The 22,877-nt window shown below is 39.9% G+C and overlaps 4 protein-coding genes across 5 annotated transcripts in view; all 4 read left to right on the top strand.

Moving 5' to 3' along the window:
- LOC146475116 (uncharacterized) overlaps window positions 1–8,168 on the top strand; it is a 46,640-nt gene extending 38,472 nt beyond the window's left edge. The window contains exon 5 of the mRNA XM_085116078.1: window positions 7,808–8,168. Coding sequence (XP_084972204.1) covers window positions 7,808–7,947 — 140 coding nt within the window. The 3' untranslated portion in view covers window positions 7,948–8,168. The remainder of the gene's footprint in view (window positions 1–7,807) is intronic.
- Window positions 8,169–12,672: 4,504 nt separating this feature from the next.
- LOC146475115 (uncharacterized) lies at window positions 12,673–14,364 on the top strand. The gene has a single exon (XM_085116235.1). The coding sequence runs from the start codon at window positions 12,673–12,675 to the stop codon at window positions 14,362–14,364; it is 1,692 nt and encodes a 563-aa protein (XP_084972361.1).
- Window positions 14,365–14,410: 46 nt separating this feature from the next.
- On the top strand, window positions 14,411–22,571 carry LOC146475113 (uncharacterized). 2 transcript variants are annotated; one of them, XM_085116073.1, is made up of 4 exons: window positions 14,411–17,874; window positions 18,230–18,323; window positions 18,443–18,497; window positions 22,350–22,571. In XM_085116073.1, exon 1 carries the CDS (start codon window positions 14,411–14,413, stop codon window positions 15,815–15,817), a length of 1,407 nt encoding a protein of 468 aa, XP_084972199.1. In that variant the 3' UTR covers window positions 15,818–17,874; window positions 18,230–18,323; window positions 18,443–18,497; window positions 22,350–22,571. The 2 variants fall into 2 exon arrangements, with proteins under 2 accessions (XP_084972199.1, XP_084972198.1); XM_085116072.1 differs by having other exon boundaries at window positions 14,411–18,323.
- Window positions 15,911–16,687, top strand: LOC146475114 (uncharacterized). Its single transcript, XM_085116234.1, has one exon. The coding sequence runs from the start codon at window positions 15,911–15,913 to the stop codon at window positions 16,685–16,687; it is 777 nt and encodes a 258-aa protein (XP_084972360.1).
- Window positions 22,572–22,877: the final 306 nt, after the last annotated feature.

The raw sequence follows: 22,877 nt of genomic DNA, 5'->3' as shown, positions 1-22,877 counted from the left end.
AATCCCGGCTGAATTGATTCAGACGCCGAGCTTAATTCAGCCGAAATTAACTCCCCTAAAAATTGCGGATTCGGGTCAGCGGTAAAATATACCTTGAAAACACAGCCGAAACATGGCGGACGCTGGTAACAAAATGCAAACAAGAGCCGCTGGAAAAATACATTATAATAATTTATGCATTCGATTCGGCTCATGTGAAGCGGTGAGGGTAAAAGCCGGAAAGAGTTTGCGGAATGGTATGTGGAATGGCGTGCGGAATGGCATAATTATGCGAAATACGATTTACGTGGGAAATAAATTAACTGAAGAGCGCGTCATGTTTTCGCGCCAATTTTATAAGAGCAGCAGCTTTTTTGATGCTGCGGACTCTTGCTAAATATTAACAACAATTCGAGGATTTGATCGTCTGATTGTTGATTTGGAAGAAGTGAAGGTAAAGAAAGCGATGAAAACTGTTTATATTTTTCGCATTCAAGGAATTATGAGTAAATTCGTAGTAAGTTAAATTTCATGTTCACTTTACTCTATGCGACTTCGGTTGACAAAAATAACGTGACAGCGTGAAGTCTTCTCAGGACAAAGATTGATCCTTTACCGAGGGCAAATAATAAACATTTTTTTCTTTTTTTTTAAACCCTCGGTAAAAGATCAATTCTCATACCCTGTATGCTCGATGATTCATTTATCATGAGCGGGAAAATGAACAGCAATTTGACCAAAATGCAGTTGTGATAAGAATAGTTTCACAACCTTTCAAACAACCAGTGTCGATAGACACCATACATGTCATCTGCTTTTTTGCTCTAGGGCTTTTTCGCTTTTAAATCTCATTTTAGGTTAGGACGTCTGGGACTGAAAGACCTTAATTAAAGACGGATATGTTTAGTTCGATAACGCGTAACTGAACTTAGCTACCTGAATCGCCGTATTGAATAGCTAGGTAGCTAGCTCAGCAGCTCAAATTCGTCGCTCGACGAAAATGTAAGGTGAGAAAAAGTAGAACATATTTTTCCCACGAGTTGTACAAATTGTAACCGTCAAAGAGTCTGATAAAATGACCGAGTTTAAATTTAAAATTTCTCACACAATAGTTTTGGCCTTGGACTGATGTTATTTCTCCAGTCTGGTGTTGCTTTTTGTCTAGGCTACTCGCTGCCACGTTCTTTTTGTCAACTAGAAATTTATTTATTCTTAGTTCCTTGAATGCGAAACTTCATCGATTTCTTCACTGTCACTTCCTAACCAGCGATCAGACATGTTCTATCCCAGGCGTATATTTTCTAATCCTCGATCTGTTGTTTGGTTGTGTAATAGTCCGCAACATCGAAAAAACTGCTGCTCTTATAAAATTGGCGCGAAAACAGGATGCGCTCTTCAGTTAATTTATTCCCCGCGTAAATCGTATTTCGCATAATTATGCCATTCCGCACGCCATTCCACATACCATTCCGCAAACTCTTTCCACCTTTTACCCTCACCGCATGTGAAGTACGGCGTCTGAATCAAAGCCGGTCTACAGCCGTTATTCCCGGTTGAGCCAGGCGGGAAAAATTGCTGAGCCGATCCGAATTAAATTGGCCGTTCTGAATTGATTCAGACGCCGTACTTCACATGAACTTAATTCATTAAATTCGTTTCGGCTCATGTGAAGTACGGCGTCTGAACCGGGCCTAAGAATCATGTCCTATGTCTTGATCTTTTCTCACGTCGCCCGTCGCTATAAGATAACTAGTAAAGGGAAAGCCGCCGCTTTTGCTTGTAGGTAGCGTTTTCACGAAGACTTACTGTATTACGGTAATTTCCAAATCATTAAACGGAGTCAGCTCTTTTAAACGGTTCCGTTTAAGCGTTTTCTTCCAAGCGTCAAATGGATACTTGTTTCCTATTTGCAGCATTAACAATTTGGGACGTTCATTCAAGAGCGAATTTTCACCCGAACTTTCGATAAGCAATTTCGAAACTTCGCTATTCTCAACAATATTTCGCTCGAATAGGTTTATTCGCCGACTTTTCGACTGAAGAGCAGCGAGAATTTTCGTTTTGACTGAGACAATACATGCGGTTACGGTGGTTCCCCGATGATTCCGTAGCGCTGATAATTTTACCCTCCTCAGCCGCTTCTGCCTCGGCCCAACAGCTTTGCTTGATGAGGTCGGCTTCAGTCCCCATTTTGTTTTTCCCATAATCATTGCAGATTACAAAATCGACGTGCACGTACAATAAACACCGCAGATATCCAACAAAATGGTGAAGGAGTTGATGCAAAACTGCGAGAAAATTTTCACAGGAGGTGACCGGAAGAAGAAGTGGCTAGCAAAATGATTGGCTAGTTCTCCATAAAGGCGTTAGGGGGTGGTACTTGTTTGTGTAGCGAAAATTTTTTTTTCAACCGCTGTTTTCCCAAATTTTAATTTTCGCTTGCAGGGGACACTTTCAAGAGTTACAACTTTACAACGATTTGGCCGATTTCAGTAAAATTTGGCAAGATACTAGAAAAATATATAACCAACAAAAACGTGTCGGGGAATTCGATAATTCTAAAAATTCTTTCCTTGAAATCCATTTCCGTGCGTTCACTCCACATGGTTTTCTCGCAGTTTTGAAAATGTTTTGTAACTTTTGAACGAAATCGAGTTAAGGAAAACCCCAAACACGTTTTTTAAGCTTTTGGGATCCTGACCTGGAGAAAAAAAAAACAAACTTCCAAAATATAAAAATCGCATTGAGTTGGAACTCTTGAACGATGACTTGGACCTTCAAGTTCCGACTTAACGGAAAACCTGGGATTTTTTTTTTTTTTTTGGAAAAAGCAATGAAATATTTGAATACCCAGTTCAATAAGCTTTAATTTGATTGGGGTTCTGGGTATCTGTGATGTAACTGTGAGGCGCTATATCCGTTTCACTGAAGCCACCCCTGAAGGTACACGGTAACCTTAATACTCTGTTGACTCAATTCGGACGACGGATATTCAGTGCACCAGTCCATGACCATATTTGACAAGTATTACAATGGGCAAACAGACACTTAATATTTGGTGATCATTTGAGGGCAAGGATCATTTGCTACGTAGCACTCCATTCAACATCAATTCAACATCAATTTGCAGTGCTTTTTAGTGCTGAATCAAGTGCACTCCCCGCTCTCAGTCCGCAACATGCAAAATGCTTACATAGCGTAACATCTACGGATATGCGGTGATAAATAATTGGATCCGAGGCCAAATGATGTACCTTTCATTGTATTTGCTCTGTTAAAATTAAAACGTGATAACAATTAAAATTGTCAGACCTCATGACTACTTTAGAACGTTATTATATTAGAATTTTATTTTTTGTCCTGAGACAAAAGACCGACGTGAAATAGACACTGAAAGTTTCATGACGTGATATACAACACCAAATTTAAATCTTCGTCAAAATTGGTGTGAGAGTTTGAAGGCTGTTATTTTTTTTTTTTTAACCCAAAAGACAAAGCCCGTTTGAAAAAGTTTCAAAATTTTCTTGTGTTCTAATCACACGTTTCTTGGCGGTTTGGTATTTGTTTCATGGTACGATTTAGTTCGAATGTAAATGAGCATGCAACCCTTGAAGCCCTAATCAGTTAAAGAACAAATTCTCCTATCTTGTCCCCATACTTTTCTTGTGACATTACTAGGGAGAAGTTATTCAAATATCAAGAAAATGGCCTTGGGTGATCATATCCTTAATTCTCATGAACTCAGGGTTTGAAAAAGCGTTGATGTTACTAGGAGAAATTTGATGCTAATCACTTTTACGGTTACTTAATTTGGTCGATCTGTGATCATGTTCTGGACATGTGAAATACACGTACTGATCACAACATCACAAGCAAGAAAATTGTGACACAGTGAATCTCATGACATGAGATATAACACAAAATTTGATCTCACTACTGCACACATACTTCTAAATAAATTTTCTTGCTTCATTTAAAGTCTAGACAGTAGTGTTCAGCTTGAAACAGTCAAGCAACACTGCCGTTTTCTCCAGAGTCGTACGTCTTTGTGCTACAATGTCTATGCAGGCGAGGTACATATTGTTTGTTAATGTAAACACATTTTACTATTCAAAAGGTCTCCTCTGTTTAAAGAAACAACTTTCATCTTGTTTTCTCGTTGCAAGATACTTACCTCTAATAACAATTTCAATGTCTTTTGTGCAGGACAGGGCCCTACATACATACATACATACATACATACATACATACATACATACATACATACATACATACATACATACATACATACATACATACATACATACATACATACATACATACATACATATACTATATTTATCCTCAAATTTATAGAGTAGCTTTGAATAGCTAATATCTTCAAGAAAATAAATATTAGAGAGAAAGAGTAAATGGACAAAATAAACTAAAATGAAATACAATTACAATTACAATTCTATCATTATATATACACTATATACATACATTATATACACTGTGGAAAGGCCTCATAATTAAGGATCTTTTGTTTGAATTGAGGAAAGTCAGATGTTCTGTAAGTGTCCGGGAGAGAGTTCCATATTTTACCAGCTAAGTATGAAAAGGAGTGTAGGCCATAAGTAGTCGTTTTTGCTTTGGGAAGGTCCAGAATATAATTACCACGTAGATTATAGGATGAGGTACGCATAGTTAACATATTCCTTAGGTAACTTGGATAGTCAGTAAAAAACAGACTCTTGTATAATATAATCATGAAATTCTGCAGGCGTCTAGTAAACAGCGTTTTTAAGTTAACTCTGCTGAGTAAAATGTCATATGGAGAGCTATAGTCCTGTAGTATAAACCTAAGAATACGCTTGTTAAGATTATCTACTTAACAAGCGTATTCTTAGGTTTATCCAAGCGATGGAGGAACATTCCGAATCAACTGATGACAAAGGTAAAGGAAATATGCAATAACTAACAATAGCACTTTCACGGATATTTTGCTGTATTTATGTCTAAACTGTTCAAATATTTGACTTTGGACTGCTTCACAAACACGAAAACGCTCTTGGAGTATCGGGGAAAAGTTTTGAATCAATATCGGGGAAAAGTCTCGAATGATGATATCGAGAATGCGAGACTCTGAGCAAGAATAAACTATAAAAACGCTTTAGCCATTATTTCCAAGATACGTAGGAGGAACTTGAAACACTGGTTGCAATCCGTTTCCATCCTAACCATCTGCAGCCAAGGATGAATGATGCCAGCTTCTGTGGCTAGTAGGGTTATTGTTAGCAAAGCTCTGAAATATTTTGAAGTTTACGTATGCACAAACATGAGTTTTTGCTGTTCAAAGTGACACTAAAATTAGGCAACACTGCCCCTTTAAAAAGCAGTTAAGAAGCATAGTCGCAAAACAGACAGAGCAAGAGGTCAAATTTATAGTAAAGAGATTTGCCGAAAGTCAAAAATTGTTGTCTTTTTGTTAAACGTTTTGTGAAAAATTTTGCTTGCAATATAGCGCGCGAACTTTGGCCACCACTGTCAACAAAACCTAAGCGACGCCTTTCTTTTCTACCCAAACTGAAAATCATTGATTTTTTTATCTTCATATGGTATCACGGAAATTTATAGCAATAAATTAATCTTGAAAATCTATCTTAGGCAATTCTTGGGCAAAGTCTTTTTGCTAAAAATGTTGAGCATACGTAGTTGTGCAGTGTCACATTCCTCAGTGGCAAATGAAAACGGATTTTACCAAATGTTCTCTACCGAGCAATAACTTTTTACCCTGTGACCGTCATGTTGATCTTGTGATCCAAACATGCAGCGGAACTGAACGAGAACTTACATTAATTCAAGAAAAACAGGTCAAAATTTTCCTGTGTTCCCAGGTCGCTTTCTGGTCTTCTAAAAACATATTTGTGATGATGACGATGCCTGCTTACAGTGTCAAAACGCTGATTCATTGGAACATACTTTTTTTGAATGCCCTGTTAGCATTAAGTTCTATCAAAAAGTAATATCCTGGTTCAATGTATCAGAAAACACAGAAATAAATTTGTCTAACGAGCAATTCCTATTTCAAAATTATACAATCTCTCGCGCTGTGCACCGAAACCTGCGCCGCCAACTACAATCGACGAAAAAAATCTTGGGAAGATTCCAAAAGTTCTACTTCGATTCGACCTTCCTCCGCCGGGCTTCCTCCCCTCCCCTGTTTCAATGTTGAGCTTCAAAAGTGAATCTTTACGCGTATATGAATTGTGGGGAATCCAACATTGAACGGGGGGGGGGGGGGGGGCAGGGGGGAAGGGGAACCGACAACAAAGGCCTCAACATACGAAAGTGATAAATGTGCCGATGTCTCTATTTCATACCCACTTTCTGTTGCCTTGTAGAGTAACCTTCCCAAAACATTTTGTCGTTTATTGTATGCAAATAAAACAAGTTCTGTTTGTCGTTATAACATCTGAAGCTTTTAAGATGGACAGTTGAGGTTATGTTTTACATATGTACAAATAGTCTCCCATCTATTGCCAGTATCTTAGATTAATAAACATTAATTTTACGAAATGCATAACGGAAACTCAGGTCTAGGCCTTTTCTAGTGGCAACATGGTATAGGCCACTCAATTCCTCAACTGAAAGTTTTGCTCACTTTGAAACACTCGTCGGTAAACTCGATGCAGAAAATGCTGAATTTTACCTTTTGGGCGATATGAATTGTAACTTAGCTACGTCTAATTTAAATCATAATGCTAATTTTCTCAGTAACATTACTGATGTTTATGGCCTGCAGCAGCTCATCAATGATCCCACTCGTGGTAGTGAATTTTCCTTGAATTGATCCTATTTTCACTAATTGTCCTGAAAAGGTCAAACATTAGACAACTTTCTAAATAATAATTACTCATTTAAGTGATTTATTTATTCATTTATTTTCCTATATAATTCTTTTTCTCTTTGTTTTATTAATCCATTTTGTGTTGTTAATTTTCTTTTCCTTTTGAGCATGTAAACAACTATCCATGCTACCCATCTCGAATAGCCCTTGCTAATTGTGGGTAAATAATATTGTAAAAAGTGTCTTCTCTTATAATAAATTGCAATTGTTGTAGAAGGTTGTTTGCTCTGGTGTCACTCATAATTTCTTTTATACCGCACATATCAAGTCTATTGGCGGTTTACAATCCTATGACATCCGAACTAGTAATCGGAAGGTCTTAGGTTTGACTGATAGAAACACTCAGATTTCTTTCTTCCGAGTATGCCTGTGTCACTTTCTAGAATACTAAATCATTCTCATTCACTCTCCAGACTGGAAATAAACCATCACATTTATTTCATATACCACACGTTCGACATTCAAATCCTAGCAGTATGCAGGATGCCTGTCACATGAACCTAGTTTAATGTCCTTAGCTCCGACGAGTCTCCTGTAGGTCGGCGGTAGAGCACCCGAACTAGTAATCAAAATGAAAGGAGAATTCAGATTTCTTTTCAGTTTCCGAGTATGCATGTGTCATCATTCCCAATTCATTCCCATTCATTTACCAGGCTGAAAATATACCCTTACATCCGACGCCAGAACGTGAAAAAACGAGTGCGAGCAAGGGGCGATTGGTTTTTCTGAGAGGGTGGCACGTGTTTTGCTGGCCAATTACAGAGCGAAGTAAAGAAAACCCAAAGCAATTGCGAAATTACTTTCGACAGTCAATTGAAATCCGCTAAGGACAATGATTAGTTGTCTTAGAACCTCAGGTAGCACACTATGACATTGAAATTGAAAAATCCAATGCAGCACACTCACGATCTCTCTCCATCTTTTTGCTTTCGTCAGACCCACTGCCAATGCCTTCAAACATCCAGGAAAATTTGCCTGTTGCATTTGCGATGCTGGAGAAGGTGCCTGATAAGTGGAGATATCAATCTTACACTTTAATGACAGATGGCACTGGCACTGAATCAATACTTGGATAACGTAAAATTATGGCTGTCCTACAAGAGTTTATAATCCGTTGAATCTTCCCGAAAATAAGTCAGTAAATCTCATCGAAATTATTCTTTTGTAAATCGTGATGTTATGTAAACAAGCGTACCTAGGAAACAAGCTGACCGGATAATTGTACAAGTATTTTATGTGGATCTCTGTCATTACATTGTCTGCATGCGTAAAAATAAAAATTATTAATGCTTGGAAATGATTCATATTTACTGAAAGCCGTTTTTACATAAAGTAACTAATACAACCCTTATTGGTGACAAAAGAAGGAAGGCTACAAGAGGTCTAAACATTTTAAATTTCTTGCTTGAACCCTACTGACGGCGAATGGATGAATCCCTGTTCTAACTCTTGTACACAGAAAGTATTCCTTTACTTTGCAATAATTGCAGTTGAGCCAGTCAGAATAATCCAGATTCCGTTCAAATGGTGTTGGAAGTTACCTTGAAATCTTAAAGACTTTAAAAGAAGTGATAAAATGAAAAACAAAAAATGACCTCTTTTCCGTCTGCTGAACACGAACATTCGATATTTAAAACAGTTCTGTCACACGATTGTAAATATATTAGCGGAGCTGCGCGAGCGCCGAAGGCACCCGCGCGGAGGCCCATTGATAAGAAATTTTGATTAATATATTTCCATATATGCAGGACGATCTGTATTAATTTACACGAAATCATTAATGTTTGAACAACGACTGCGGCTTGTTGGCGGAGTAGCTACAGTGACATTAGAGCCTCATCATTGACAAGACCGACTTTAACTTGGATGAAGTCAGAGATACCTTATATCTTTTTGGAAGATAGGTTTTTTTATTCAAAACTTAATCCATCTCATACACAATGAAACACGCGAACTGAAAGTATAGTGTTGGGCCATATCCGGGCAGTTAAATGTACTTCCACTCGTGGAAATTACAGCTGCCATGGGTGGGTGGGGACGGGGAAACTAAGCTAAACGTACGAATGATAAATGATCTGAGACCACAGGCAGACCACCCTGTGTTTGTTTGGTGTAATTACTGTTTGGAACTTGAGACCATGTTAATATTCACGCGACACGATCGGTAGAATTTTTTTTAACGAGTGAAGATATTTAAAGTCGCCTTTTCCCTTTATGTTGAAAAAAAGTTTCCAGGAAATGTTGACTTAGTCACGCGTGGTGATATTTTCCATTCCTAGCCGTAGAAACCTTTCTCTGGCGCGTTTACTGTTTAACAGTGTTGCCAGCCCGAGGAGGGGGAGACAAGGCAGGCAAGAAGCTGCCGGCGACCGCTATTGGTCGCTACTTCAAACCGAAATTGTCGCAAAATTTGATAACTTCTTTCCTTTTCTTCACCGGTCTCCGATTTACTACATATTTAGCCATGTCGTGGCCGAGTTTGGGCTTCATTCGACAAATTCCCTTCGAGAAAAGAGGAGCACAAGTCCTCCAGGTTGGTTTCAAACTATATATGATCTGTAGCAAAGTCAGCAAATTCTAAGTCAGTAAATCTCATCGAAATTACTCTTGTTTAAATCGTGTTGTTACGTAAACTAGGAAACAAGCTGATCGGATAATCATACAAGTATTTTATGTGGATCTCTGTCGTTACATTGTCTGCATACGTAACAATAAAAGTGGTTAATGCTTTGTCGTGGTTCAAATTTACTGAAAGTTAATTTTTACATAACAGTAACTGATGTAAGCCTTACTTGTGATAAAAGGAAGAAGACCGCAAGAAAACTTAACGTTTGATTTCTTGCTTGAATCTTAATGACGGCGAATGGGCGAACACCTCTTCAAACGGGTGTGGACAAAACGTGGGGTAGGCCATGCGGTGTAGGCCATGACGGACGGCAACCAGAAGTCGATTTACGTTGTTTTACAATTTGGAAACTTTACTCCAAGCAGTGAGCAAACTTTTGTTTATAATCATTACTTACTTTTCTTCCTGTATTTGATCTAGAAACATTTTAATTCAATGAGCTGCACCATAACTAAATTTTAAAATTGGCAGTGTTTTATTCCATCCAGATGTTCAGTGTAAATGGTTAAACTCTCTACTCTCGAGCTATTGTACACGTGACCATGAATTAGCTAATGAATAAGCACGCTGTGGAGGTAAAATCCTTTCAGTTACTTAACAATCGGACAAGGCGTACCGCTTTCACGGGGAAAGCCCGTATCATTGGCACTGATCCCGGATGTTCAGTGTAAATGATTGGACTCTCCGCCTTAGTGCAACTGTACATGTGACCATAAACTAGCCAATGAATGAGCGCGCTGTGGAAGCAAAAACTTCAGTTACGTAACAACCGGTTTTCCAAAAAAGTCAAAGCATTTATTGGCATATCTAATAATTGCTGGACAACCCATAGTGGATGTGCTCTAAAACTTACAATGTTTTAACCGTTTTGGCGAGGCTTTTTTCAGTTCAATGTAGATACTATCTGAATTCCAAAAATGTACTCTGAAATATATTTTCAAAAACACACGAAGTTTCTTCTTATCATAGGAATGGCGTCAAGTATTTAGAAATTCATAGTCCATCACGTGAAGAATGCAAATTTTGTCAAGCGACTTATTAATAATTATACTGCCAAATCACTAGGAATTTCACCTGATAATTAGCCAACGAGGCCGTAGGCCGAGTTGAGTAAAAACAGGGGGTGTTGTGACTTAAAAGAAACTTTTGTGAAACTTGATATTGAATTTACGCTTTTCAGAGCGCGCGCTTCGTTTGATTGATAGATTTAAAAGCGCGCGCGCGCATTGGTTGGTTTGTAACTTTGAAATTGATGGCGCGTTTTTTATCGCGCGAGCTAAATAAACAGAGTTGCATTTCGGTTTGAAGCTCGGTGGTTGCGTGGTTTATGAAGGGTTATTTTCGGACTTTTGGGACATTTAACGGCTGGAACTTTACGGAATTACATGTTTGGGAAATCGCCTGAACATTTTTGGTCCTTCGAGCCGGATTTTAAAGGTTATTTCGGCGAAGTTTGCAACATTTTCGTGTGGAGTGTTTGGAGGAAGAAATCGGTCGCCGACGTTGCGAAATTTCAAACCACGGATCGACATTTTTTGGCGCAAGAGTGAGACGAAATGGCCAACGAGGAAAAACAACACGATCAAGAAAGGTATGAGAACGAAGTCATTCAATTACATACGGTAGTTGGAGTGTTGAAAAGAGAGAAAAAGAATGCGAAGTCGAATTTAACTCGGATGTTAAACCAGTTAACTCTGACAATATCGGAGGAAGTGTATGATAGACACAAGATAGTAGAGGTAATAGAACGCTTAGAAAGGTTGAGAGATGAGGTTATGAGGATCTTGGAAGAATTAGAAACGGCTTATTGTAAGTTACGAGATGAAGAAAAGGAGAAGAAAAGGAGTGAAGAAATAGAAGAAATTAACGAGCAAGTAGATCGAGAGCTTAGTCAAGCTCGCGTCATCATCTTAACTCAAGTTAGTAGCTTATGTAATGCGCGTAATGTTGTATCAGGAGAAAAGGAGAAAAATCAGCGAATGGGTGAAACTCAACAAGCTGAAGGCGACAATCGACCGAGTAACAGAGTTCAAAATAAAGAAAGAAGAGTCAGTAACGCAAACAATCAACGCCCTAGTGAATCGTTCAGCTCTAGCAACGCAGTGAACGGACAGCTTGAACGAATTAAGATCCCTGTATTCGGCGGGAACAAGCTAGAATTCCCCAGGTGGCAGGCGGCATTTTCAAGTTGTGTGGATTCCTCTTCCCTATCGGCGCAGTTCAAAATGTTGAGGTTGGAAGGATGTCCGACTGGTGAGGCCGCGGAGACAGTGAAGGGATTGGGTTACTGTGAAGCGGCATATGAGACGGCGAAAGCAAGACTACTAAGGAAGTACGGAGGAAGTCGACGTCAGGTGTAAGGGAATTTAGAAGAGCTAAAGAAGATGAATACGCTTCGTGAAGATGATGCTAAAGCACTAGAGAAGTTTGCAGATGTGTTGGAAAGAGCTGTAATTAATCTGAAAGAGAATGACCGACAATCAGACTTGAAAGATGGGACTTTGTATACTATTATACTTGAGAAAATACCAGAGAAGTTGCTGGCTCAGTACTACAGGTGGATAAAGGAAAATCAAGAACACGAGTCGCTCGAGAAGCTGAAAGATTGGATCGCAGAAGAAGCGGAATATCGGACACAAGCTGCTGAGATTAGAAATGGAATCGGATCCGACACAAAAACGAGAGAGAAGAAGGTACCCTGGAAACGACGCGAAGACAGCGCTTAATCGTTTGTGTCTACTAGTGGCGGTGTGGAGCCGAGGATTCAACGGTGCAAGCTCTGTGGTCACAGTCACCCGATCTGGCACTGCGACGTATTTAAAGGAAGGCCAGTAGAGAGACGATGGGAAACTGCTAAGCGCCTGGGGCTCTGCTATAGATGTCTGCGTAACGATCATCTTGGAAACTTGTGTCCAAGTTACAAAGAGTGCAAAATCGATGATTGCAAGGATACTCATCACCGACTACTTCATGCAGAAAGAGCTCCTTTGCATCGAGAATCACAACGCGGAAGTTCAGACGGAAGCAGTCCTTTACCACCAGTGGCGGACAACGAAACAAAAACAGCCTTCCAGGAAAGCAGAGGGGTACCAGTAATGCTAATCAGACACATTTGAGCCAAGAAAGTGCAACTTCCCAGATCACGGAGGGGGACGCAAGTACACATACAGCCACAATGGAAACAGCACAGACGCGTGAAAAAGTTGTCGCCCTTCAGACGGTCCCGTTAATTCTGAAGAATGGAAACAAAAGAATCCTCGTGAACTGTTTCCTTGACGAGGAAAGTGATACAACATACATCAACGAAGATCTAGTAGAAGAATTGGGTGTAAGAGGTCGAAAGAAACTAATCACCGTTAACGTCGCGAACGATCAGAAAGTGAAGTTTATGTCAATGACGTTTCAGGTCGGATTGGAGAGTATCGATGGCAAAGTGAACCGAACCATTTCAGCAAAGACGTCTCAGAAGATTTGTGGAGGAATGAAAGCCATCAACTGGGTGAACATAAAGCACAAATGGTCACACCTTAACGAAATACCTTTTCCACAGCTGGCCCGAAGAGGAACGATCGATGTCCTTCTTGGAGCAGACAATCATGAACTGATGACAACGATAAAAGAAATTCCAGGCAAACGAGACGAACCGAGTGCGAGGCTCTGCCCACTAGGATGGACCGCGATAGGACGGATAGACAAAGAAGACCTGGGGGGTGAGCACCACACCGGACTTATCAGAACCTTCCGCATTCAGCAGTCAGAAGAACCTTCTGCCTTACAAGATGAAGACTTGAACGACACACTCAGAAAGTTTTGGGAGCTAGAGCACGTTGGAATCCTTTCTTCTAAACCACAGTTCTCTCCAGATGAGCAAGCAGCGTGGAAAAAAGTTAGTGAATCAAGAGTATTTGATGGGAAACGCTATCAAGTCGCAGTTCCTTGGAAAGAAGAAAGACCCCACCTGGTCAGCAACAGGCCACTAGCAGAAAGGCGACTACAACAAGTCGAGCGCAAACTGGCTAAAAACGAAAAGATAGCAACTGCTTACCAGCAAGTTATTGACGAGTATTTACAAAAGAACTACATTCGACGCATTCCATCCACTGAAAAAAGGTCCGAAGCTGAATGGCTGCTACCTCACTTTCCAGTTATTCGACCAGACAGAGCTACAACGAAGGTCAGGATCGTGTTTGATGCCTCGGCCACCTACCAAGGAAGAAGTCTTAACACGGAGACTTTACCAGGCCCCAAGTTACAAAGTAACCTCTTTGATATATTGGTGGGATTCAGGAAAGAGTTAGTGGCGCTCGCTGGTGACGTCAGTCAGATGTATCATCAGTTGGTACTACAGCCTGTCGATCGGCCTTTCCACAGATTGCTATGGCGAGATCTCGACTCAAGTAGAGAGCCAGAAACGTATGAGTTTCAGCGATTTGTATTTGGTGGATGCTACTGTCCCTTTTGCGCTCAGTACGTTTGGCAACAACACGCACGTGACCACAAAGATCAGTATCCTTTGGCGGCGGAAGCAGTACAAAAGAACTGCTATATGGATGATCTAATGCCATCCGTTAAGAGTGTCGACGATGCTAAGACGATGAGGAAACAAATTACTGAGTTAGGAGACAAGGCTGGATTCCATGTTCGAAAGTGGATTTCACATCGACCTGAAGTAATCGAAGAAATTCCAGAACAAGACCGAGCCGCTGAAATCGATTTGAGCAAGGCGGAGTTTCCAGTAACGAAGACACTAGGCGTTTTGTGGATCGCTAAAGAAGACAAGTTCTCGTTCCGGTATTCAGCTCCACCAGACGAGTTCATACTTACTTACGAAAAGAAGTGTATTGAAGAAAACAGCGACGATCTTTGATCCACTTAGATTTCTCTCGCCTTTCACCGTAAGAGGGAAGTTATTGATGCAGGAAGCGTGGACAGAAGCTGTTACGTGGGATGAAGTTCTGCCGCCTTCCCTGGCGAAGAAATGGCAGACGTGGTTTCGAGAGTTATCCGATCTTGCACGAATTAAGATTCCGCGGTGCCTTAAAGACTCCCAGAGCAAAGACGAGAGAATGACAGTTCATACGTTTACTGACGCCTTCGAGAAAGCTTACGCAGCAGCGGTCTACGCCCGATACGAGTTTGAAGACGGTTCCATTGGCACCCGTTTGATTACAGCAAAAACAAGGTTGGCACCACTCAAGGCACTTAGTATTCCCCGTTTGGAGCTTATGGGAGCGGTCATTGGCTTGCGATTAACCAGACAAGTGTGCGAGGCTCTTGCAGTTCAACGAAACAAAGCAACCTACTGGGTTGATAGCTGCAACGTCGGTTATTGGATCCATGGACAAAGTCAAAACTACAAGCTGTTCGTTGCACATCGAGTAGGAGAGATACACGAAGGATCCAACCCAGACGAATGGCGTTACGTTCCTGGAAAGTTAAATCCAGCAGACCATGGTACGCGAGGATTAACCGTTGAAGAGTTGATTGATAACGAATGCTGGTGGCGCGGGCCAGCATTTCTTAGTCAAGGAAACGACAACTGGCCTGAGCAGAGATTCACAGAAACTACTTCAGAAACACTCGAGGAAGTGAAAGCTGAAGTCCGCGAACGAACAAATCATCCAGACAACTTAAACAGTTTTGTGATTAACAATCAAGAAGAAAATCAGTGGAGGCTCGACCCTATTCGTTTTTCCAAATGGTACAGGACAAAGCCAAGGAACAAATTCGAAATTGGACTTTCACTGGTACGAGTACGAAGTTGGGTTTACAGATTCATCGACAATAGTCGTAAGCCCGTTGAACAGCGCACTACTGGACAGCTCACACCTGATGAACTGAAGAGAACGGAAGAAGAGATCATCAAAACAGCTCAGTATGACGCATTTACGGAAGAAATCAAAGCATTAGTCAGCGGAAAAGAGCTTCCCAAGAAGAGTTCTATCCTCACATTTACACCCATGGTTACTGATGGCATCCTGCGGTCAAATACGAGACTACGATATTCTACTGATTTACCCGACGGAACGAAGTATCCGATCATTCTTCCAAAGAAACATCACGTTACGGAACTGATTTTGAAATACCATCAAGAAACGGAAGGGCATGAAATGGGTTTGAATTACACTTTAAATCACCTTCGCGAGAAGTACATAGTGGTGCATGGAAGAGAAACAGTAAAGAAACTTATCAAAGGATGTCCTGAGTGTCGGAGACGATTCAGAGGAAAACCAGCTACACAGCAAATGGCTCCTCTACCTACCATCCGATTAGAAGCAACCATGAAGCCGTTTACCAATTGCGCAGTAGATTTTGGCTGACCGTATATTACAGTACAAGGCCGGGGGAGAGTTCGCACCAAGCGATATCTGTGTTTATTTCTTTGTCTTCAAACACACTGTTGTCATGTAGAAATGGCATGGTCGTTAGATACGGATGGCTTTTTGAACGCCTTAACTCGCATGGTGGCAAGAAGAGGTTGGCCTCGAGATATGCTAAGTGATAACGGCACCAACTTCATTGGTGGATGTAAAGAGATCAGTCAGTTAGTAAAACAAATTGACCGAGACAAGATTCATACGATGACGTCCAACAAAGGAATCAATTGGCATTGGAATCCACCCGCAGCCCCACATTTTGGCGGAGTATTTGAACGAATGATTAGATCAGTGAAACGAGCTGTAAATGCTGTCTTAGGAAACGCAGATGTGAACGACGAAGAATTGCAGACAGTCTTTACCGGTGTTGAGGGCTTAATGAATTCCAGACCACTGACTCAGTTAAGCAGTGATCCCAACGACGAACCTGTATCGACACCTAATCATTTTCTCGTGGGACACATGGGCGGAGAATTGGCCCCAGAAACCGTAGACACAACAACATTCAATCCACGAAGACGATGGAGACGGATCCAGGAATTAATTCGCCACGTTTGGAAACGCTGGATGAAGGAATATCTTATCAGCATCGGTTCAAGGAAAAAGTGGCAGGAAAGAGAAAGGAATGTAAACAAAGGAGACGTTGTCTTGGTGATCGGGGCAAACACACCAAGGAGGCAATGGAAAATTGGACGAATTGTAGAGATCCACCCAGGAAACGATGGTTTTGTTCGAGTAGTTGATATGAAAACTGTGGACGGGACATACAGAAGGCCAATTTCGCAGATTTCTCCGCTTGAATTTTCGAGCTAAAGAAGACTTTAACAAGATAATAAACTTTATTCGTTAAAATTCCTCACGGAAAATCCGGGAGGGGGAAAATGTTGTGACAGGATAATTGTTTTATAACTCAATTCATTGATAACAAAGCAGAGTTCTTTTACAAAATGGCTGGAGCGATCTTTATCCTGCCATTTTTTTCTCCCCGACACACGAAATTTCGCGAAGGATATCTCTTGACTCGTGTCGGACGACAAATATTCATATCCCCAGTCCATAACCATATTTCGGCAAGTGTTACAATGTGTTGAGTGACACACAATATTTGGTGATCATTTGAGGTCAGGGAACATTTACGACGCAACACTCCATTCAACATAAATTGCAATGTTTTCTAGTGCCGAATCAAGTTCACTCGCTGTCAGGAACATGAACAATGTTCACATGGCGTCTCATCTAGATAAGCGGTGATAAATACTTGGAACCGAGAACGAATCATGAACTTTTCATTGTATTTGTTCCGTTGCAAAATTATAACGTGATAACATTTTAAAGTAAATCAGTTGAAATGTCAGACCTATCGACTACTTTAACCCATTGTTATATTTAAATTTTGGTTTTGTCCTAAGCCAAAATATCAACGTAAAATAGACACTGAAAGTTTAGTGACGTGATACACAACACCAAATTTAAACCTTCGTCAAACTTGGTGTAGGAGTTTGAAGGCTCTTCTTTTTCCACCAAAGAATAAAGCACGTTTCAAAAAGGTTTTAAAATTCTCTTGTGTTCTTATCACATGTTTCTTGGCGGTTTGCTGTTTATTTGACGGTACGATTTAGCTTGAATGAAAATAGACGTTTGGGCACGCAACCGTGCGAGCTTAACCCTTGAAGGCCTAATTTTTTAATGAACAAATTCTCCCGTCTTGTCGCCATACTTTTCTTATAAAATAATTAGGTAGAAGTTATTCAAATATCAAGAAAATCGCCTTGGGTGATTATATCCTTAATTCTCATGACCTCAGGGATTGCAAAATCATTGAGTTACGAGGAGAAATTTGATGCTGATCACTGTTATGGCTGTTAAAGGGTTAATTAATTTGGGTCGATATAAAAGAAACTGTGATCATGTTCTGGACATGTGAGGGGCACCCAACGACAGTTTTCTCTCAGATCCTTTAAAACGCTGTTTTAGGCTATCTGGAGCGCGTTTAAAGCTCTGTAGGTTCATTTTAAGCTGCGCTATAATATTTTTATCAGTTTGGTCATTCTAGGGTAACTTCAGTCTTCTCGAAATTACTAGGGCATTTTTGTCCATTTCCCGAAAACCTTAGGTCCTATTTCCTTTCCGAAAATCTTAGCTAACATTTTTTTTTATCCGAAACGACAATTCTATCAATCCGAAAACAGTAGGCCTTAAATTTCCCATATCACGAACGTTCGAGATGAATAGAAGTACTGATCACAACATCACAAGCAAAACAACAGTGGGTCTCATGACATGGCAAATAGCACGAAATTTGACGTCACCAATGTAAACATACTGTTCTAAATAAATTTTTTTGTTTATTTAAAGTTCAAGCAGTAGTTTTCAGCTTGAAACAGTCAACCAACACTGACGTTTTCTGCAGAGGGTAGTGCGTTGTGCTACAATGTCTATGACAGGCGAGGTACATATTGTTTGTTAATGTAAATACAATAAACTGTTCAAAACGTCTGCTCAGTTCATCTTCTTTTCTCGTTACAAGATATTTACCTCTGATAAAATTTTCAATTTTTTTTTGCGCAGGACAAAGCCCCACTCCAAGTGAACGCGGAGCATTCCGAAACAACTGATGACAAAGGTAAACGAAATATTATAGTTTCTCATCGCAAATGTATGGCTTTAAAAATTTTGATTGTACAGTGAAGAAAAACTTGACTTCATGGCCTCGGCGTTTTAGTACCTTAAAGGAAAGTAGCATGGGGAAAATAGTTCTTTTTCATCACGGACGAAAAACGTGGTTTAGAAAACAATTTTAAACCTCAGGATGCTCGAAAAACCGACGGCAACTTCATTAGTTCAGAGAGAACGGTCTCTGTTTCCTAAAATTTCTACGACCTGACATGTCAACCAATAAATCTAAACAGATTAACGTATGGTCCGAATTTGACGTGAGCAAAAAAAAAATAAAAGAAAACATATTGGAAATATTTCTCTTGAATTTTCCTTACTGGTTTTCTCGACTGATTACATAAGTAGGAATAAAGAGAGAAAAGGGGAATAGAAGGGTTCGCCAGCCATGCCAGGGTGATAGCTAAGTTGTATCCCGAAATTAAACCGTCCAAAAATACCGTTAGTTGAAAGCCAATATTTCTCAAATCATCGATATTTAGTGTACGGTTACGTCCTGAAAGGTGGATACACTGAATGGAGCCTTCTCCCTAACACCTCATTTATTAAGACTGTCAACTTTTTTTTCTGTAGATTTCTGCGCTTTTTCTTTAGTTTGCATTTGGTCTCTTCTTCTATTTTTGTTCACGACTATGCCTTCCTTATCCCGCAAGAAACACGACGTTGTTGGCCCTGAAGTGTAACTCACAAATTAAAGCCATTTCTGGTGACTAAACGGGCCACAAAAGGGCACTATCCCGTAGATTTTGCTGTATCTAGTCAGTTGGAACTGAAACACGATTTGCTCTTGGAGCAGCGGGGGCCAAAAAACATAAATAAATTCTCTGCACAAGAATAAACTTTAAAAAGGCTTACTCAATTTTTCCAAGATACATAAGAGGGACTTGGGGGCACTGTTTAATTTTTCCAAGTTGCAATCCATTTTCATCCTAACCATCAGCACCCAAGAATGAATGATACTAGTTTCTGTGCACTAATAGGGTTATTGGTAAAAAAAATTAAGCCATTATTTTCACGTTTACGTCTCTACAAATATGTTTTTGGCTGTTCAAAGGGACACTGAAAATGGGTGACACCCTGCAAAAAACATTTATGAAGTCAGCATAGCCGGAAAACATGCACAGAACTCAAGCGAAACAGGCATCTTTTCAGTGACTATCTATTCTCGTGTCCGGATGTTTGTCTCCGGAAAAAACGTCTGGTACATTGGTTCTCCTATGTAATTGGTCAATGAAAATCATCCGATGTAAGTCACGTCAACCTCTTACTCCTTTGCTTTCCACACGCCTAGACGCATGACTTACAAACACATTATCTTGACACTTCAGCCCTTCTGTGAAAGGTGTTTCTTGTATCGATTTAAACTTAAAGTTTCATTAAACTACAACAAGTTCCTATAACATACATTTTTTATAGTGTCGTCTCTCTCATAAAAAAAAAAATTAAAAGTTTTGTGAAAAATTTTGCTTGCTAATAAAGCGCATGCAAGCACTTTGGCCAACATTGTGAACAATACTTTTGAGGCGGCTTTCTTCTTTCCCAGAAACTTAAAATCGTTAATCTTTTTTCATACGGTTGGTGAAATACTGATTACCGGAAATCTATAGCATTAAAATGATCTTGAAAATCCATCTTCGGCAATTATAAGACAAAATCAGTTTTTGCTACAAATGTTGACTATATGCAGTTTTGCTGTGTGTCACATTCCTGACACATGAAACGGATTTTACCAGATGTTCTCTACCGAAGAATGCCGAGAAGATCTGGGTACGAGATTAACAGAGTGCCCACTGTGTAAAGTTAGTTGGGAAATAGATTTTCCTTATTTGGTTGAGTTATTGTAGGGGTGTGATGTAATAGCTTATGACCGTCATGTTGATCTTGTGACCCAAGCATGCAGGAGAACCGAACGTGAACTTACATTAATTCAAGCGAAGTACGTCAAGTTTTTCCTGTGTTCTCAGGTCGCTTTTTGCCGGTCTTTTAAAGACATATTTCTGTAATTGGAATAGTGATTACTTTGCTCCGATGCTGAAAATTTAAGGGAAGTGTATACCTTCAGGGGTGGCTTCAGTTTGACGGATGAAGCGCCTCTCAGTTATACATCACAGATACTCATAACCCTATATCAAATTAAAGCTGTCATTACTTTTCCAAGAAAGTCGAAACTTGAAGGTCCAGATCGTCGTTTTAGAGTTTCGACTCAATGCATTTTTTATATTTTGTAAGTTTTTTTTCCTTTCTCCACGTCAGGAACCTAGAAGCATACTTAAAAAAACGTGTCGAGGTTTTCGTTAATTGAATTGCGTTCAAAAGTTACAGAACATTTTTTAAAACTGCGAGAAACCATGCGGAGTTAACCCACGGAAATGGATTTCAAGGACTTCGGAAAGAATTTTTAGAATTATCGAATTCCCCGTCATGTTTTTCTTGACTATATGTTTGTCTTGCATCTGGCCAAATTTGACTGAAATGGGCCAAATCTGTGTTGAGTTGTAACTCTTGAAAGTGTCTCCTCCAAGTGAAAAGTAAAGTTTGAGAAAACAACGCTTGAAAAAAATTCTCGCTACACAAACAAGTCACTGCCCCTTATTTTAAGACCTTTACCTACTCTAAAGTGAAGCTCAAAGCTATTGTCTTCTTTTATCTCAGTTTCGTACTCGAACAATCGCAAGTTCTACAACTAAATACATGGTATTCGAAGTGCGGGAACGTGATGGGTTCAAGACTATAGAAAGACCGTTCGCGCGACTATCGCAACGGGTAGTTAACTCGGTAGCAATAGGCTGTCAATCAAAATAAAATTTAACTTTCGGTGGAAATCGCTCACGTCCCAATTTCTCGGCAAATACTCACTATTTTTCTTAAATTCTTTTTTTGTTTTTAAGAACTTACTAGAAGGTTTATTTCTCTGAAAAAAGTTTTCTCTCTGATTGTACACTACAACTTTAAGTCAAAGAACGTTTGGGCGACTCAAATTGATTTCCCGAATTTACTAGCTGTTGTTTGTTTTACGAAAAGTCCAGGTTAACCTCTTTTCGCATTGTCAACGTCACATTTGCCCCTTCGAAAACGAAAGGAACTAGGTTTCCATCGATACGAGCAAACATTTTTCCCAAAAAAACCGTGGATTTCATTTCTTTACTGCTAAATCCCAATTTCTGAGGCGATTAAGGCCGCTTCCGAACATATGGAGATGGGGAAGAGGGAGGAGGGGAGGGGTGGGGGCTCCGCAGAAATTGGGTTGGCGTTTGTAGCGCGCTTCCTTAAAACGTTAACTTCATTCAAACCAAAGTGTTTAATTTTTTCCACCCTGTTTACATTAGGCCCTTATTACCCAAAGAAAGGCTTCAAATTCACAAAGTTAATTAATGCACTTCTCTAGACACAAAGTAGTGCTAGATAAGAGCGGTTTTTATTTTAGTGTCGTTAAACCAAAATCCAAAGTAATAACTCTGGCCAATCACAACTGACGCAAAAAGCGCAAAGAACCCATCAGAAATCGGAGCAAATATATGAAACCGACGACAAACGTCGGAAAATGCTTGCGAGCAAGGTATGATTGGTTTTGGTTTTGCTGCTGATTGGTTGAGAAGGTGGCACGTGTTTGCTGGCCAACTACTAAGCGTAGTAAAGCAACACCAAAGCAAACGTGAAATTACTTTCGACACTCAATTGAAATTCACTCTAATAGGACAATAATTAGTTGTCTGAGAACCTGGTGTTGCACATCATGACATTAAAATTGAGAAATCCAATGCAGCACACTCACGATCTCTCTCCATGTTTTTGCTTTTGTCAGGCCCACTGCCGATGCCTTCAAACATCCAGGAAAATTTGCCTGTTGCATTTGCGATGCTGGAGAAGGTGCCCGATGCGTGGAGATGTCATTTTTCCATTGGTCTTTCGGAAAGCGCAACGGAAGGCCTTTTTTTATAACGTAAAATTATGGCTACCCTATACGAATTTATAATCCGTTCAATCTTCCAGTAAATTAAGTCAGTAAATCTCAATGAAATTACTCTTGTTTTTTCAATCTTCCAGTAAATTAAGTCAGTAAATCTCAATGAAATTACTCTTGTTTAAGGTGGCCGAACACAGTTTGCGCGCGCTTTAAAGATTCTGTTAGTCATGCTATTAAGCGCGCGCTAGGGTTGTGGTAAGCAAATACTATCGATCCCTCGATTTTATACCAAATGGATCACAAATGTAAGTTTTGCTCTTAAAATAACTTAGTTTCTCGTTTGTGAATCCTTCTTCATTTATCGCCGAACAAAGAAAGTGAGTTTACAATGAGCAAAGCTTTTTTGTACGCTTTTCATCTTTCTGA

Source organism: Pavona decussata, unplaced genomic scaffold, assembly GCF_977016875.1.
Source record: "Pavona decussata unplaced genomic scaffold, jaPavDecu1.1 SCAFFOLD_85, whole genome shotgun sequence".
NCBI classification, from domain to species: Eukaryota; Metazoa; Cnidaria; class Anthozoa; order Scleractinia; family Agariciidae; genus Pavona; species Pavona decussata.
This window is presented reverse-complemented; position numbering and strand designations above follow the sequence as displayed.

Bases quoted from the DNA above. Each gene is read 5' to 3' on its own strand.
- LOC146475114 (XM_085116234.1), top strand. From the start codon at position 15,911: ATGGCATGGTCGTTAGATACGGATGGCTTTTTGAACGCCTTAACTCGC.
- LOC146475115 (XM_085116235.1), top strand. From the start codon at position 12,673: ATGGAAACAGCACAGACGCGTGAAAAAGTTGTCGCCCTTCAGACGGTC.
- LOC146475113 (XM_085116073.1), top strand. From the start codon at position 14,411: ATGCAGGAAGCGTGGACAGAAGCTGTTACGTGGGATGAAGTTCTGCCG.